At 42.5% G+C, this 15,490-nt stretch overlaps 1 protein-coding gene across 1 annotated transcript in view; it reads right to left on the reverse strand.

Moving 5' to 3' along the window:
• Positions 1 to 6,999: 6,999 nt before the first annotated feature.
• Positions 7,000 to 15,490, reverse strand: part of pdlim4 (PDZ and LIM domain 4) — a 93,111-nt gene continuing 84,620 nt past the window's right edge. Inside the window, 2 exon segments of the mRNA NM_203920.1 lie at positions 7,000 to 8,178; positions 10,156 to 10,276. Of these exon segments, the coding sequence (NP_989251.1) occupies positions 7,974 to 8,178; positions 10,156 to 10,276 (326 nt within the window). The 3' untranslated portion in view covers positions 7,000 to 7,973.

The following is a 15,490-nucleotide window of genomic DNA, read 5'->3' on the forward strand; positions in this document are numbered from 1 at the left end:
ATACATACAGTACATACATACATACATACATACAGTACATACATACATACATACTGTATATATGGCATTTACCAGAATTCATAGATTGCCAGTCCAGATGGCCAAACTTGGCTTCAGGCAACTATTATTGGTCGTGCAAGTTAACCCTTCAAGGTACCCAGCACTTCGCATACTGGCCTTTACTCTATTTGCCCCTACACTGTGCTTCCTCCAGTATCACCTTGCACCGGAGGTTAAGTAATAACAGCTGAAATGTCTCATTTAGGTCTGATTACCAAATGCAACCAATCCACAGGTATTATTTACAGGTCACCTGTTTAAAAGCAAACATCTGGTTGCTATGGGTTACTAGACTTCATGCAAGCTTTTGGACTGTCATAAGTCTATTTGCTGACTCCATTCCTGCCTTTATGTTTAATGCTCCCCTATTCTGCGTTTGTCCTCAGAAAGTGACCAGCGAGATGTTTTCTCTTACTCTTCTTAGAGTTTAGCATTTTACCAATGTTGTGAGAAGACTTAGAACATGGAGAGAAGATAAGAAACAAACAAACAGGGACAAGAGGGAGACATAGGGTTCCCTGGCAGTAGAACCGGGGGCGATTTTATCTGTTCTGTTATATCAAATGTATGAGATTTGTTCCCCAAATAGACCCTGGGTGAGGCTTCCTGTTTTAAAAACACAGTGGGGCCCACATGGGGGCACTAAGCTTGTCAGATTCTAAAAAGATGAATATTTGTGCTGTCAGGATATCTATTCATTGAATATGAATGGAGCCATCATTTATCTAGGAGAAGACAAAGCTTCTACACAGAAGGTAGGATCACGAGTGTAAGATATGCATGAAAGGCACAAGATTACGGCTAATGGGTCTGGATTGCTAAAGGCTTTCATAGTAATGTATATAATAGGCAATGGCAAACAGAACAACAGGGAATGTTATATATTGACATAAATCTAAAGTTTAAATGGAGGGCAACCCTTTAATGAGCCAGCACTGGGAAGTATGCATTGGTCTAATAAACCAAGTATTCGTTAGCAGTGTATCCCAAGCTACTCTATGTACAAAAACTGATTAAGTTCAGGCCAGAGATTGAGATATGAACTTTTCAAATTGTCTCTCCTTTGTACCCTCTGTATTTGCAGGCCTCTTTATAATGCAGAGCTGCATACAAACATTCTTTTGATGACAAACATGTTTGTGTCCTTTTAATTCTGGCCTAGACAAGACTAAAAGTGGCCATACAGGGGCGATTTGGGTCCTTCAGACCAATTTGGCAGCTTATGTGCCCGTGTATGAGGACCCCAATGGGCCTACCTGACTGATATCTGGCCTAAAATCAGACAGGTATGACTTGGGCAGGTTTGGTTTCCCTTTTGGATTGAGGACCGGATGGGCTCATTGATGCAGTCCAACGGGTCCTATTCCCGCAGTTGTAATCTGATCGTTTGGCCCGACTGTTTATAGTGCAGAACTTTGGGCGAGTGCTTCTTTCAACGTATCTCATTAGAAATGTATGTATTTGATTTCAGTTGTATTTCCCTACACAAGCACATGAGGTAAGGGCCAGTGAGGATATGGAGGTTTAGGCTTTGTGTGTGGGGAAACTCACATTTCCATGGAACTGAGCAAAAGAGAATTGTTCTACTGGCACAACTATAATTCAGCCCTGATGGACAGGGTTTGGGTATTTGTATATATATTATTATTGGGGGGGGCTATTTTATATCCAGGGCTGATTTCTGCAACATGTCATTTCCCCATATGCCAATACACTGTGTGAGACAAACAAACACAACATTCCTGTTATAAGCAAGCAATTCTCTTACTTTGCCTGATTTGCCGAAATCGCGCCGCCGCGTGTGCCATCCCGCCGGCGACTTACATGTTCGCCGGTGGGATGGCAGGTCATGGCAACTCGGGGAGATTAGTCGCCCGCGAACAGGGAGTTTTGTCGCGGGCGACTAATTTCCCCGTGTGCCAGAGCCCTTACAGAAATGGTACTTTCAATTATGGAAAGATCCTGTATCCAGAAAATCTCAGGTCTGTATAACGGATCCCACTCCTGTATATACCAAAGCCTTTGCTTTTTTCCCATTAGTACTTTATATTTGATTTTAGGGTATTTAATTATTGCCTTGCTAAATAATGACTTTGCAAGGCCTCCGTGCAAAATAATTTTTGGGGCCCCATCCACGTTGTGTTACCACAAACCCTCACCCCTTGCACCTGCAAATACATAGATGGAATGGTACAGAGGGAGGGAAGGTGCCAAAGGGATACAGATCCCTTCCTGGTTCATGCTACTATAGTATACTTCTTTAATTAAATGTCAAGGGTCATTATAGTTTGCAGCCTAACCTAACTAGCATTTACTGGGCCCACAGCAAAATCAATTTAGGGCCCCCTAGGTGCTATTTGTACCCAGTACTGAGAAACACTGTAAATCTAGGTGGCATACTGTAGTTATTGTTATGTTGTAAGCACGACACTGCAAGGGAGGGGACAGTATGGTGGCCCTAGGTATAGTGGCCCTAAAAGTGCAGCAAATTGAATTCTTTAGTGTCAGACTAGGGTAATGGTGCTAGGGAACATACAGGCATCTTTCATTTTGATCCAGCTTTCTGAATTAGTTGTGGGCAGGTGACAGGGCCAACCCTGCTTCTGACACATTCTGCCTCTGATTAGATTTTCTGAGAATTAGTTGTATGTAATAAGACATTAAAAACATGAGATAAATGCTCTCAAAATATTCCACATTCTGTTGCCATTACAAAGCAATTGGGAAACACAGGGCACCAATGACTGGAAGCATAGACTTTCTCAGGGCTTCCCATGCCAAACAATCTTTTGTGCAAAAATGCTGGTGCTAATTTACGACTCGTGGACCATTTTTTATCAGCGCAGAAAGCTATAACAACCAATGAGATATTTGCTTTTGTTTTCTAACTTGCTGCAGTCTGTAGCTATTTATTGATTGGTTCTATGGGTTACTGTACAGATGGCACATTGATGCAGACATCTCTTGATAAGTCTCCCTTGGCCCCCATCATCCTGATTTGGTGTGTTTGTGGCCAAATCAGGTTAAGACCTGCTCTTTTGTTGCCCACGTATGGTTACTACTCCTTTAGAACATAGAGGAGATGCCACAGGAATGTACCAGATGACCAGATATTGTCTTTTTCACCAATCCTTATTGGGCAGTGAAGAGACAATAGACAATAATAAATACAAATCCACTGACCATATAAACATTTCTGTACATAACATTCATCACAGGAGAGCAGATATCTCCAAACCAGGGGACACAAAGAACTTTCTGTCTGTTGGGGTGGGGGGGGGGGGGGGGGAATGGTTTAATTTCATGACACCATTCAAACAAAAGAAAAAAGATGGCCATTATCACTCACGACAAACAACAAACAAGTCCCAGCTATTCCCCGGTCAGACCAGTATTTGCTGAACATCTGTGAAAGGTCGCGGTTGTGTATTCATCCAGCGGTCTGTAAATGTTACCAGAAACGGCCATAAATCGTACCGTTGTTTCTTAAAGATGTGGATTTCCTCTGGGAACAAACATTTGTGCAGAATAAGAAAATAAGCAAAATATGGTTAAAAACAGAAAGCTAGCAGGGCCAATGGGATTAAGCGAGCAGCTGCAAGCCATTACATCACACCGTAAAACTGAAATCCAGGCAAATGCAGAAAGATCAGGGAAATAGTTATTGTAGATTGGTGTAAGAAAAAGGCACCGCTCTGATAGCAATAGCATATAATGTACATACTGGCTTTTGTCACGTCCCCACGTCTCCAACAAGGGTCATGGTAATGGTGACCAGACAGACCCACTGGTGACCTCCAGCTGTATAGGCAGCCATTTGCGCAAACTAGGGAAGCACAACATGGAGGTACAGGGAAGGGACTTTGGTGAAGGTTACAGTGGAACATGGTGGTTGTTAATGGCACAGATTTAGTCCTTAGCTGGGGCTAGGGGATCCCCTGCATGCTTACATTATAGAAGGGATCTAATCTAATGAGTCTTAGACTGAGAGTCAGTTAACAGAGCAGTAACAAACTTTATTAACCACTGAATGTAGATTCTACAGTCTGCTGCACTTCCAGTGGGGGAAGTAGTAGTATCCTAGGTTATCCCAAAACAAGGGGTTATTTTCTGTTCCCCAACGCACAAGTGCTAGAGCGCCGCGGGGTACCCCTTGATGCTCATCTAACAAGCACTTGCGCCATAGGGAAAGTAGCATTCTTGAAAGTAGCAGGCTTGATAAAGGGCTGAATTTAAGCCCAAAATCTTGCCTTTGGCACTTGAGTAAAGTTATGACTTTTTCAACACAACTGGTGTGCTGCTGTTTTCATCATTTTCTATTTACCCACCCAGGCAGAGGGTACAGTGTGCGCCTGGGGCTAAAGAAGCTGTTTTCACTGTGTAGCACATGTTAACTGATTCTGTAGGGAAAGTAGCATTCTGATCCTCGCGCTGGATTGAAAATTGGCAAAAGGAGCAGAGGTGGCGCTGCCTCGGGGCAGGTGCTAAGGACAGGGCCCCCCATTAAGGCCTGAACCTACGTCTAATGCATTCTATCCAATGGACCAGCCACAAGTTTCTGTGCTCCAAGACAGCCCATAGGATGGTTCTTTTGCGCCCATACCCAGCCTACAGTCACTTTTCACCATGCGCCAGATGTCAGTCTGTTCTTTTCCACTGCTCTATAAATAGAGATACAAATAGATTATATTTTACATATTTTTCTGCTATAGATTTTAAACAAATTTGACAAGAAAACTGCTGTATTTTGCTGGGGAATATGAAAATGTGAAAACAAAATCAAAATGCAAATGAAACATCCGATCTGGCTTGGTTACAGCGGCACTGTATGCGTTTCAGGCCACCTATATAAAACTGCACTCTTCCATTAGGGCTTGCTGAGCTAGATCAGCTCCAGCTGTAGCCTTATCTCGAGTGGAGCCAAAGGCTTTCCATCCCACATGTGGTGCAGACAACTTGGAGTCTTATGTATTTTAGTAATGCTTTAATATGCATTTCCCCCTATTGCACTTTAACCCCTGGATTAATAATACACATGAATGGTTGCTAAGCAAATAATGCCGCTTAATATTCTCCCCTTTTAACTGAGAGCTGCAGAATAAAATTAACTATCCCATTTTCAATAATGTATTGAATTAAGTCACTAAAGGGAAAATAGTTTCCAGGTGGTTCCTTGTGCTAAATATATATATCTAGGTTCTTATATTACTTTTATATTAAATATCATGAGATTCATAGCTGCATTAGGGGAGCCTGGAGGAGCCACCCCAGCATCCTGTGCTGCCTCATTGGTATGAAGTCAGTCAGCTCTTGGGGTTATGGGTTTCCACAGCCAATGCGTGAGGCCTGCTCACTAAGGGCCACTTCCTGGGGGTAAAATCAGCTAGGGTTCCCACACTATCTGGAAAAAAATACCATCTTTCCTGTATTTTTATCTTTCTTTCCTTTTAATATCATTGGCAACATTTCATTCACAGAGTTTAAGGAGCCATAAAGAGGCCTAACTATAGGCTGAAATGCTGACTATTCTGTAATAAAATATTTTTTACAAAGTCCTGTAAGGTACTGAACCTCTGTATATATATAATGTCTATATAATGTGTGTGCTCACCCACACCATAGTCTCTCTGGCCATTTCAGCACAAAGAGTCATTGTTTCCCCAGTCCATGACACGGTGGTCCCTAGGCAGCTGCCCCACTGAGCCCTCTCCCCGCTGCATGAACCCCACACCAAGGTGATATTTGTGTCTTGGCTGCGGCGCGGTGTGAAGTGTGATGTCATGTTTAACTAACAAGCCTGGGAAGTGGGAAAAGTGATGCACTGACGTGCGGGAGAATTACGACTCTGCACGGTTTCATTCCCTTACGGCGCCATTGCTCTCGCCTCGCTCTGTGCCGTAGGATTTCCCAGTATTACAAGCACAGCTGTGTGTTCTTTAGGGCCGCCCGTTCTAACTGGCTGAGACAGCGCAGACATCTCGCAGACCCCGATATTAATAAGTCACGGCTGCTGCATATTATTACAGAACCAGTAAAATTAGGGGAAAAAAAGAAAAAATAACATGTGCACATAAAACCCATGTAATGTATAGTATGTAGGGTATTATAATGTTTGCCTTGTGCTTTAACACCTTTCCCAACAAATTGGCTGACACAGCATTTCTCTGGGGAAGAGGAAATAATTGGGGAGGTGGGGGTGGGTTAAAATAAGGTTCACAATTCAGTAGAAATAAAATACACAAGTGCAGGCCCAACTGATTCACATTAGTATGTTCCCTAATGTCGCTTCCAACGCATCCCTTGGGAATGGCCCTGTGTTACTGTCAGCGACTGATGGACATCTCCCTGCCCATCACTTGTGTTTCATGCCCTCACGTGTTCGTCTGTTCTTCATGGAGACTTTAAAAATTATTAAGACCAATTAGCCATTTTATTATAACTGGTATATTGGGCTCTGGACTACTGACAGCCCCCCTTTATTGCAGTGGCACAATTCACTCCCCTCTTGAAGGTCCAACCTTTCGCCAGGGCGATCATGAAATGGATTCAGATATTGGGAAATGCAAGTGTATCAAGAAACAGTGTCTTAAGTAATAGTTCCAAAAATATGTAGGACAGAAAATACATATTCACCCCAAATCTAACCATAACTAACCTTCAGGATGGTCTTCCAGGGGTATCTAGGAGAGCAATCAAATATTTCTAACTGTCCATCAGGCTGAGCTTATGGCCTCCTCCCCGAAGGGAGAAAGCCCTACAGTTTGGGAACCACTGCTTTAAAGCAGATAAGTAGCCTTTAATACAAGTGAATGTAAAACCGATGAGAGTGCTATTGTAACATTTTTTTTGTGAAAAGCCAGGACCTACTTTTTAATCTCACTGCAGACTGGCCGCTGCCATGACAGATACACCAATATGAACAAACACCACAAACGTGCGTTTACTAAAAAGAAATGGTATTTTTATTGGAGCAGGAGTTGAAAGCAACTTATTATTTACAAAGGATATTGCTTGGTGCCAGACTGATGCTGTAACCTCTTGGGTTAAACCAAGACATGTGCAAAAAGTACAAATGCGAGAACAGATGGACAATAAATGTTAATAACATTACAGTTTCATCTAAATGGTTATGTAAGCAAAAATGAATATTGTGAAGTCTCAGTAACGTGGCTGAGTCTTGTCTGTGTGTGCCTGTGTGTGACTATGTATGTGTCTGGGTGTGTGTGTGACTGTGTGTGTGCCTGTGTGTCAGTGTGTATGTGCCTGTGTGTCAGTGTGTGTGTCATTGTTTGTGTCTGTGTGTATCAGATACAGGAGGGTTTTGTTGCACTAAGGAGCTGGGGTACCCCCAGACTAGGGTAGGGAAAACTGTATTAGTGGCCTCACAAAGTCAGACGCACAACCTTCATTCCTTAGTGGAGTTGCCCATTATTGCCATTTCTCTATATGAGACTGTAGCCATTGTATAGTCAGGCTGATGGGGAGGAATGGATGCAAGGGGGTCCTGGCACTGTCCGCAAGGCACATATAAATACGAGAACATCATTATTTTTAAGGAACACTACATTGCAGAATATCTTAAGAAGAAGAGCTAGGGGCAACTCTGACAAATATATATATATATATATATATAACACTTTAGTAGCTTGTTAAACTCAACATATTTGAGAAAAGGCTGTGATCTCGGGGGAAAGAATTCATCCATGCACATCAGATTTCCTGCCCTGCATGAATGAGCAAGGGTTTATTTAATGTCACTTATTTTGTAAAGGAATAGGAACTTTTACATATTCTTTGTCAAAGATTCAAAATGTGAGTTTTTCCTTATGGGCCGCTGAGTATTTTAGGTTTAGTGGCCCTTTAAGCAATGCGACGGCACAGACCTATCCATGGATTCGTGATTATGCGGCTGGTTAGACGAGTTCCACCTTGGCGTTGGGATACACAGCAACAACATCATATCCTTCAGGCGGCTTGACTCTCTCCTTGGCGTGGGTTTCGCAGTATAACTGCTCTTCAATGAAGAAGTATCCCCTCTGCTTCAGGTTTAGGCCGCAGTCGTCACACATAAAGCATTCTGGGTGGTAGAGCTTGTCTCGCGCCTTCACTATGGTGCCACTGTCAGCAAAGGGAAAGCAAATACAGGGGGGTTTACACTTCCTTTCCGTAAGTAACCCACAATGGGTGCTTGTTTAGTAAACACAGCGTTGATATCATATAATGATGAAATGTTTGTGAATTGTGATGTTAATCTGGATAAAGTGTTCTGAGCCAGACTGGGGTTGGCACCTAGAGTGGTGCCTGGGGTTAGGCTTAGGGAAGTGAATGGGATGCTGGCACAAATACACGTATGTTAATCACACAGATACATGTGATGTCTGTACCCACTCTTCCTCCTGTCTGATCTGTGTCAGCATTCTATTCACCAACCTAATTGTGTTCTACCTGCCTGGCTGCTCTCTCTATGCCTTCCTACAGTTGTACAGGTATAGGACCTGTTATCCAGAGTGCTTGGGTCATGGGGTTTTCTGGATAATGGATCTTCTGTAATGTGGATCAACATACCTTAAGTCTGCAATAAAGTAATTAAACATTAAATAAACTCAATAAGATTGTTTTGCCTCCTATATGGATTCATGCAACTTAGTGGGAAAATCTGGCACTGATATAAAACATTTCCCAGATGGCCCAATATAGTAACTTTAGAAATAGGAAGGAAGAAAATGTTGCCTAATAAAAGCTCTTGAGCCCTAACATGGTGAGTTAGATGTGGGCACCTGGCACCCTTATCACTTACCTATAGTCACTGGGCACTAACAATATTTCCCTATTCAGTCACTGTATATAACAGAAGGATCGGCTCAACACTGGCCCTTCCCGGGACTCCCATTCAGAGTAATGAAGCCCGGCCAGCCCATTCAGCCTCCAGCCATAACATTTCCAGTCAATGTAGAACTGACTTACCCAACCTTCCCAATATGGTTATCAGTGCTTAATATTTATTTAGGAACACAGTAACTTCCTTTGGATGTTTATTACCACCAATGTACAGCTGTAAATAAAGCTTGTACCATTCATTCAGCTCAATGAGCCAGCTGCACTTTCTGGGAATTCAACTCCAAACAAATAAATGGTGATTCCCTGCCCCTATAGCCAGGGGTGTAACTACAGAGGAAGCAGACCCTGCAGTTGCGGGGGGGGGGGGCAGTATAACACTAATTAATGAGCAATGTCAATATATCTTGCTAGAATAGGTCACTGTACCAATTTTTTGGGTCCCTACAATGAATTTGCCGTGGGGCCCAGTAACATCTAGTTACACCACTGCCTGTAACTTACTGTATCAATCACACAAGTGCAGCTCATGTCAACAGCAGCCTGAAGCACGAGCATCGCTGGTAAATGATTTTCTATTGTAACCGCTAGGCTCCCCGACACTTGGACCCCTCTCACCAACTTTCCCACCCCAGCTGCAACCCAAACAGACATTTAAACATCTGCCAACATGTTCTACCTGCCCAGTCCCCTGTACAGACATGGCACTTGTGATCATTTTCTGCTTAAAGGAGAACTAAAGTCTAACTAAAGAAGTAGACAGAAATGTTGTACATTATGTTTTGGGCTTCTGTACCAGCCCAGGGCCCCCCATAGCCTTTTAGCAGGGAAGATCTGTCCCACCCCCCCCCCACCCCCAATGAGGCCCCAGTAGCTCCCCATCTTCTTTTCTGCTGATTCCCTGCACATACTCTGTGTTGCTGTCACTTACCTGAGCTTAGGGACCCACTCACAATATACTGTATACAATCCCAACTCGCTTAATTCACATGTCCCATTTATTCATTAAAAACCCTAAATGCCCTGAACTATCCTTTTAGTTCCTACACGGTGACCCAGCCAGTGGGCAGTTAACCCGTACTATGTTATAAAACATCCTATGCTTAGCAACTCTGCAAGTGTTCATTTTTTTATTTTTATAGTTTTCAAATGTATTTTCTTTCTCTTTTGGAAGTTCATTGGAAGGTGAACTGCCCCTTTAAGGGCCACCAAGTGAAGCTACATGTCCCATCCAACACAAAAACCCATAAGTTTACTTACACAATGCCATTCCCACATCTGGTGCACTGAGGGAGCATCTGCAGGCCAGGCAAGGGGCTGCTCAGTTTAGACACTGGTGATTTTATGTTTCTGGAGCTGGGCGGCCTTTCCGGCTTTTCACCTGCCAAGAGAAAGTTTGTGTAGTGTGAATGCGGCTCCAAACACTTGCATGCTGCCTGATGCTGATTAAATCATTGCTCGTCACCTCCATCCCTGACAGACTGGTGGCGGTGGGAGAGGAAGATTTACAGACGAAAGTGACAGAAAGCTGGAAATCTTGCCGATTAGATCACAAGGCCAGGCCTGTTACTTTCAGTAACCCAAAACCGGAGAGCAGGGCCTTGGCTTAGGGAAGACCCACAGGGGGTGCGTTGTGATGGATGAGCATGGGGGGACTGCAGCAGGAGGCTTTATACAGAGTGTTAGCGAAGGGGTTGAGTGCTCCCCAGTTCTGCGGCGCTACTCTAATGCTCTATAGTATCTGCGGCCGAGCCAAGATGCACAAAGCATTCTTTTGGTGGAGGATAACGCATGCGCTGCTGCACCCAAGAGATGAGAGATAAGGAATGGCCCCACATTTTGCATGACAATGCATGCGTTATTCCATGTCAGACTTTGATGAATAAGCACTGTTAATACTTGTAATATCACTAATGGTTTCTGGGTAATGTACAGATCTGGATTGGGATTCAGAAAGGGCCCTGGCATTTCAAGTGCACAGAGGCCAAACAGCCCCCACCAGCCCACTACATAGGAACTGTCTATAGAATCTTACAGCAACCCCTCTGGCATTTGCTACAATTCACAGGTTGCCAATCCGGGCCTAGCCATGTGCACAAATCATGTCTGATAAAGCAATGTTTTCCTACATGTGTAGCTCTGTTGTGAGCTACAAGGGCCCAGAACAAAAACTGGTCATAAACTTTGACAACCACTGGTCTAAGGCATAATATAATAAAAGTGCACAGTTTGCCAAGGTCTAGTAACCCATAGCAACCAAGATTTGCTTTCAAACAACTGATCACTTAATGCTACCTGCTGATTGGCTGCTACGAGTTACCAGACCAGTGGCAAACATTGCACCTTTTAATACATAACCACTGGCAGAATACTGCAATGCAATTAAACCTCTTGTCTTCCATGGTACAACTGGTAACACAAGCCACTTGCCTTGTTTTTCACACTTTCTGTGAGCCGATGTAACCCCATACCTCTTTAGTCTACTTCATGCTATTGTTGATCTATGCAGATGGTTTATTTTACCCTGAAAGTTAAAGTCAATGGCATGTGTGGCTGGCACGTAAATAACAGGCTGTGCTGGATTAGCTGGTACCTTAAGGAATCCTGAATACAAAGGGAATCATACATAATAACATGAGCACTTACTCTATGCACAGCAGTTTTATGGGTGAATAGAAGGACAAATCTAAAGGTTCAGGTCAAGTATTTATATTTACTGAATAATTGTTGGGGTGTTAAAGAAGCCCAGCAGGTGGCACAGCCTAGGGTCCCTGGCCAATGGCCATCATCATGCAGCTCTCCAGCTGCCAGGAACTACAGGTCCCAGAATCCCCTAATAGCTGGGACACACCTTCCCTTTACATTTGGATACATGCAGCTTTGTTTCGATCACTATCATCTACTTCACAAGGTTTTGCAAGTTACAATTGATATTATAAAATTGCATAATATAAGGTGAACATGTAAGTACAGCCAAAGTGCAGAAAAATACAGAAAGAAGTCAGTTATTAATCCTGGTAAACAGCCTATTGGTTTTGTTTGTGCTGCTGTAAGGGCACATAACAGCCGTGGGTCAGAAGGCAGACAGATAATTAGATACAGACGTAGATTCCATACAGTAATGTTAGGCTACTGAGCCTAAAGCCAAGGTGGAGTAGATAAGTGGACGTTGGGATCTCCTGCAGATAAACAAGGCCACATCTGGAGTTGTATGTGTTGTTTAGAAAAGGCAAATGGCACGGAGACATTCTGGGATGCCATCAGTGATGTCCACATGTTTAGTCTGTAAGGGAAGAATAGACATAGCCTGTTCCACGCCACAGAGAAGGACAGCAGGGTAATGACCCATAGCAATCAAATAAGCAGCAGCTTTTACTGAATTGGTGCAGTTATGCTTGCTATGCACATTGGCTCCAATGAAGTACAGGGCAGGCATCTGCTAATAGAAATGTCTGGGGCAAATATTCACCTGGGGCCAACCAGAAGACCAGAATAAAGGCACCACCTCACCGGCCACACTACTCTGCAGCTCATTATTATGTCCCAGTGGATTCCTATGTAGCTTATTTCTCAGTTGCAGTGATATTTTAGAACAATCAGGTCCATGATGGGTCTTTGAATGATAAAACCCCAACATGTAAGCATGGGCTGAACCTCCTGGGAAGCCAATTCTGCAAAACCCTGATATACTGACCACTAAATTACTTTTTTGTGTAGGTTGGATGAGCTGTATATGTGTGTCATACAATTAGGTAAATATAAAGTGGATTTGGTTTATCTCATCATATTTTACAGTTTGTTTTCATCTGCACTGCCAGGCAGCAGAGCTGGGATGTGAACAATTTCTTACCCAGTGGATCCGTGGTCCTTGTGTTTTATGCACCACTAAAGTAAAGACATTAGCCCCTAAAGTGATGTCAGTATTACATGCTGGAGAGAAAAGTTCCCATAATGCACATGTACATTTGCGCAGAGATGCAAATACAGAACGTGATGAAAGTATCCTTATAATAAATGTGAATACACAGTCACGTGCTACGAAGGAAAAGAATGAAAAATTCCCTATTGTAAATGTTTATTTTCACGGCCATGGCATGTGTTTAACTCAAATAATACATTTGCTTACAGGCTGTAATTTAGGCTTTTGCTGCTTTGCCAATTAGGAAGCCTATCAGCCTGAATAATAGATTATAACAGGTACACGCCTGAAGCTCTTTCCAAACAAAGGCAGCATTTCTCGTTGTTATATATATACTACCAGAAACCTATTAATGATTTTACAAGGCATGGAGATGAGTTCTTGATTGCTAGTTATAGAGGTTTGTATATATTTTATCTGCTTAAGCCTTGAGTCTCTAATATAAACAGGAATGGGCTGTAAAGGAGGAGGAAAGTGGCCTTGGGTGTGTTCTCCGGCAGACGCCTTATTACTATTAGGAATAGGACTTCACAGGAAACCCTGAGCGTATCTGGATTCCCTTTTCATAGGAAAGTCCCCAATAACGTACTTTTAGGTTTTCGTTTTGTAAGTGTTTGTATCGTGTCATCAAGGACAATTCAGATGTTTGTCTGAATCTGAGTGTTCAGTTACTGTATCTGTTATTGAGCTGCTGCATTAGGTTAATGGCACACAGGGCAATTTGTTGCTTTCATGCAGGTGATAAAACACCCACAAGTGTCCTTCCATATAGGCTATGCTGTTAATCATTCTTCCCTGCCAGAGCAATTGTCATTGAGGTGATTAGCGTTTGAAAGTGAGTTACTGGTCATTTTTAAGCAATAATCACATGACCCACAAATACCAGCAGGGCCTATGGAAAGGTATTTGCAGTGTGGCGTTCTGTTGCCCACGCATGAGTGACAAATGGCAGAGGTGACACATTGCACCATGTATCATTACCCTAAGGCTAATGACAGACAGGCATATATTTTCAGCAAGCGTATTTCAGCTTGCCAAAAATATACGCCATACACCTGATCTGACATTAGCCTTAGGCCAAAAAACAATGTTGCTATACAGGAAAACCTATGGCATTATCTGACCATTTAACCATAGCAGTTTTACATGCAGCATTTGTAGTCCAACCTGGGTTTCCGGATAAGGGGTCTGATACCTGTACTGTATGTCTGAGAAAGGGATTGGACTCAGTGTTCTCAATACACAGTTATAGTCAATCTCGAACTGTCACTCAATCTCTGTCCCTCTTTTGGGAACCAATCTTTCTACTTTCATTGAGCAACTAAAAGTTAATTAGTTGCTATGCATTATGAGACCATGGTTACTGCAAAATCTTTTATATTTGCAAGTGCTATTGGTTTTAGATTGCAATCTCTTATAATCAGGTCCTTCACCCATTGGTGATTTGGTTTAGATGTCCTTGTGTCAGTCTGGTCTGTCTCAGGTCCTAGATCTCTGCATTGTTTCTGCAACTTTCCCCAAAATCCCTCTGCTCCAGTCTCCTTTTTGCTCTAATTAGCATCACTGCCTGCCCTTTGTAAGCTCCGACAGAGACAAAGAAATAACTTATATGTGAGACCCACTGTTTTATTGTTTTTACCCCAGTATCTCCATAGCATTTCTAAAATCTAAATATTTGTTTTAGGTCAGAGGTTTTGACCAGTTACCCACCATAAATCATACAGTCTATGGCACTGGCTATCACAGAACCCTGCTGTGCCACCTTCCACTTGAACCAGAACACACATAAAGGGTCATACTTTTTAGCTACACTGGCACTTATGTGAGTGATGAACAATTTGTGTAATAAGGAATACTAGTCTAATTCTTTATAGATAACTGCTAGGAGGTTATTATGCAGTAAAATCAATTAAACTTTGCCCCAGTCCAATAACCCATGGCAACCATATGTGTATTTGATAACTGCTGCTTGGTTGCTAAGGGCTGACAGACCTTTGTCTTACAACGTGAGGTACCATAAAAGCTGCAGCGCATCCGGTATGTATTCTGCCTGCTATACTGTGCCCTGACACTACTCATGACATTCAGGTGAGAGGCTCACTAGGAAACCTACCATCTGCAGATGTTTACACTTATTTATGTAGTCTGTAAATGAGCCAGGCACGTTGAAGAGTTAATCAGTTTGTGAAGAAGGACAAGAAAAGAATCTCAATAAAGTCTGAAAATGCAAAAGAAAAATTCCACTAATGCTGAAACTAGATAGGAACACTAGGATTAAAGGCATTGTTCAGATGCTATACAATAAACTGGAAACATAAACCGCCACTAACAGCTTGCAATCACGCACATAAGCTACTTAGAGAATGTGCTGCCACGGCATTATTCTATTGTGTGAGAAACAACCATTCTTAGGAGTTTAGAGGGTTTATATTAATGGCACTTGCACTTATTACACATTTCATTTAACACACTGCCAATTATTATTAATAGTTCCTTACATACACCAGCACCTTACAAGTACCTTATGTACTAGTAAATATGTGTCCTAATACATGTATAATAAAACTTACCTTACATATCATGCCTTACTGGGATGTAGAGGGTCCCAAAAATGTAATGAAATGGCAGAATTTAAAAGCCAATTTGAATAAGATAAATACAAAAGCTTACTTGCTG

This window comes from Xenopus tropicalis, chromosome 3 (assembly GCF_000004195.4).
Source record: "Xenopus tropicalis strain Nigerian chromosome 3, UCB_Xtro_10.0, whole genome shotgun sequence".
In the NCBI taxonomy this organism is placed as follows: Eukaryota; Metazoa; Chordata; class Amphibia; order Anura; family Pipidae; genus Xenopus; species Xenopus tropicalis.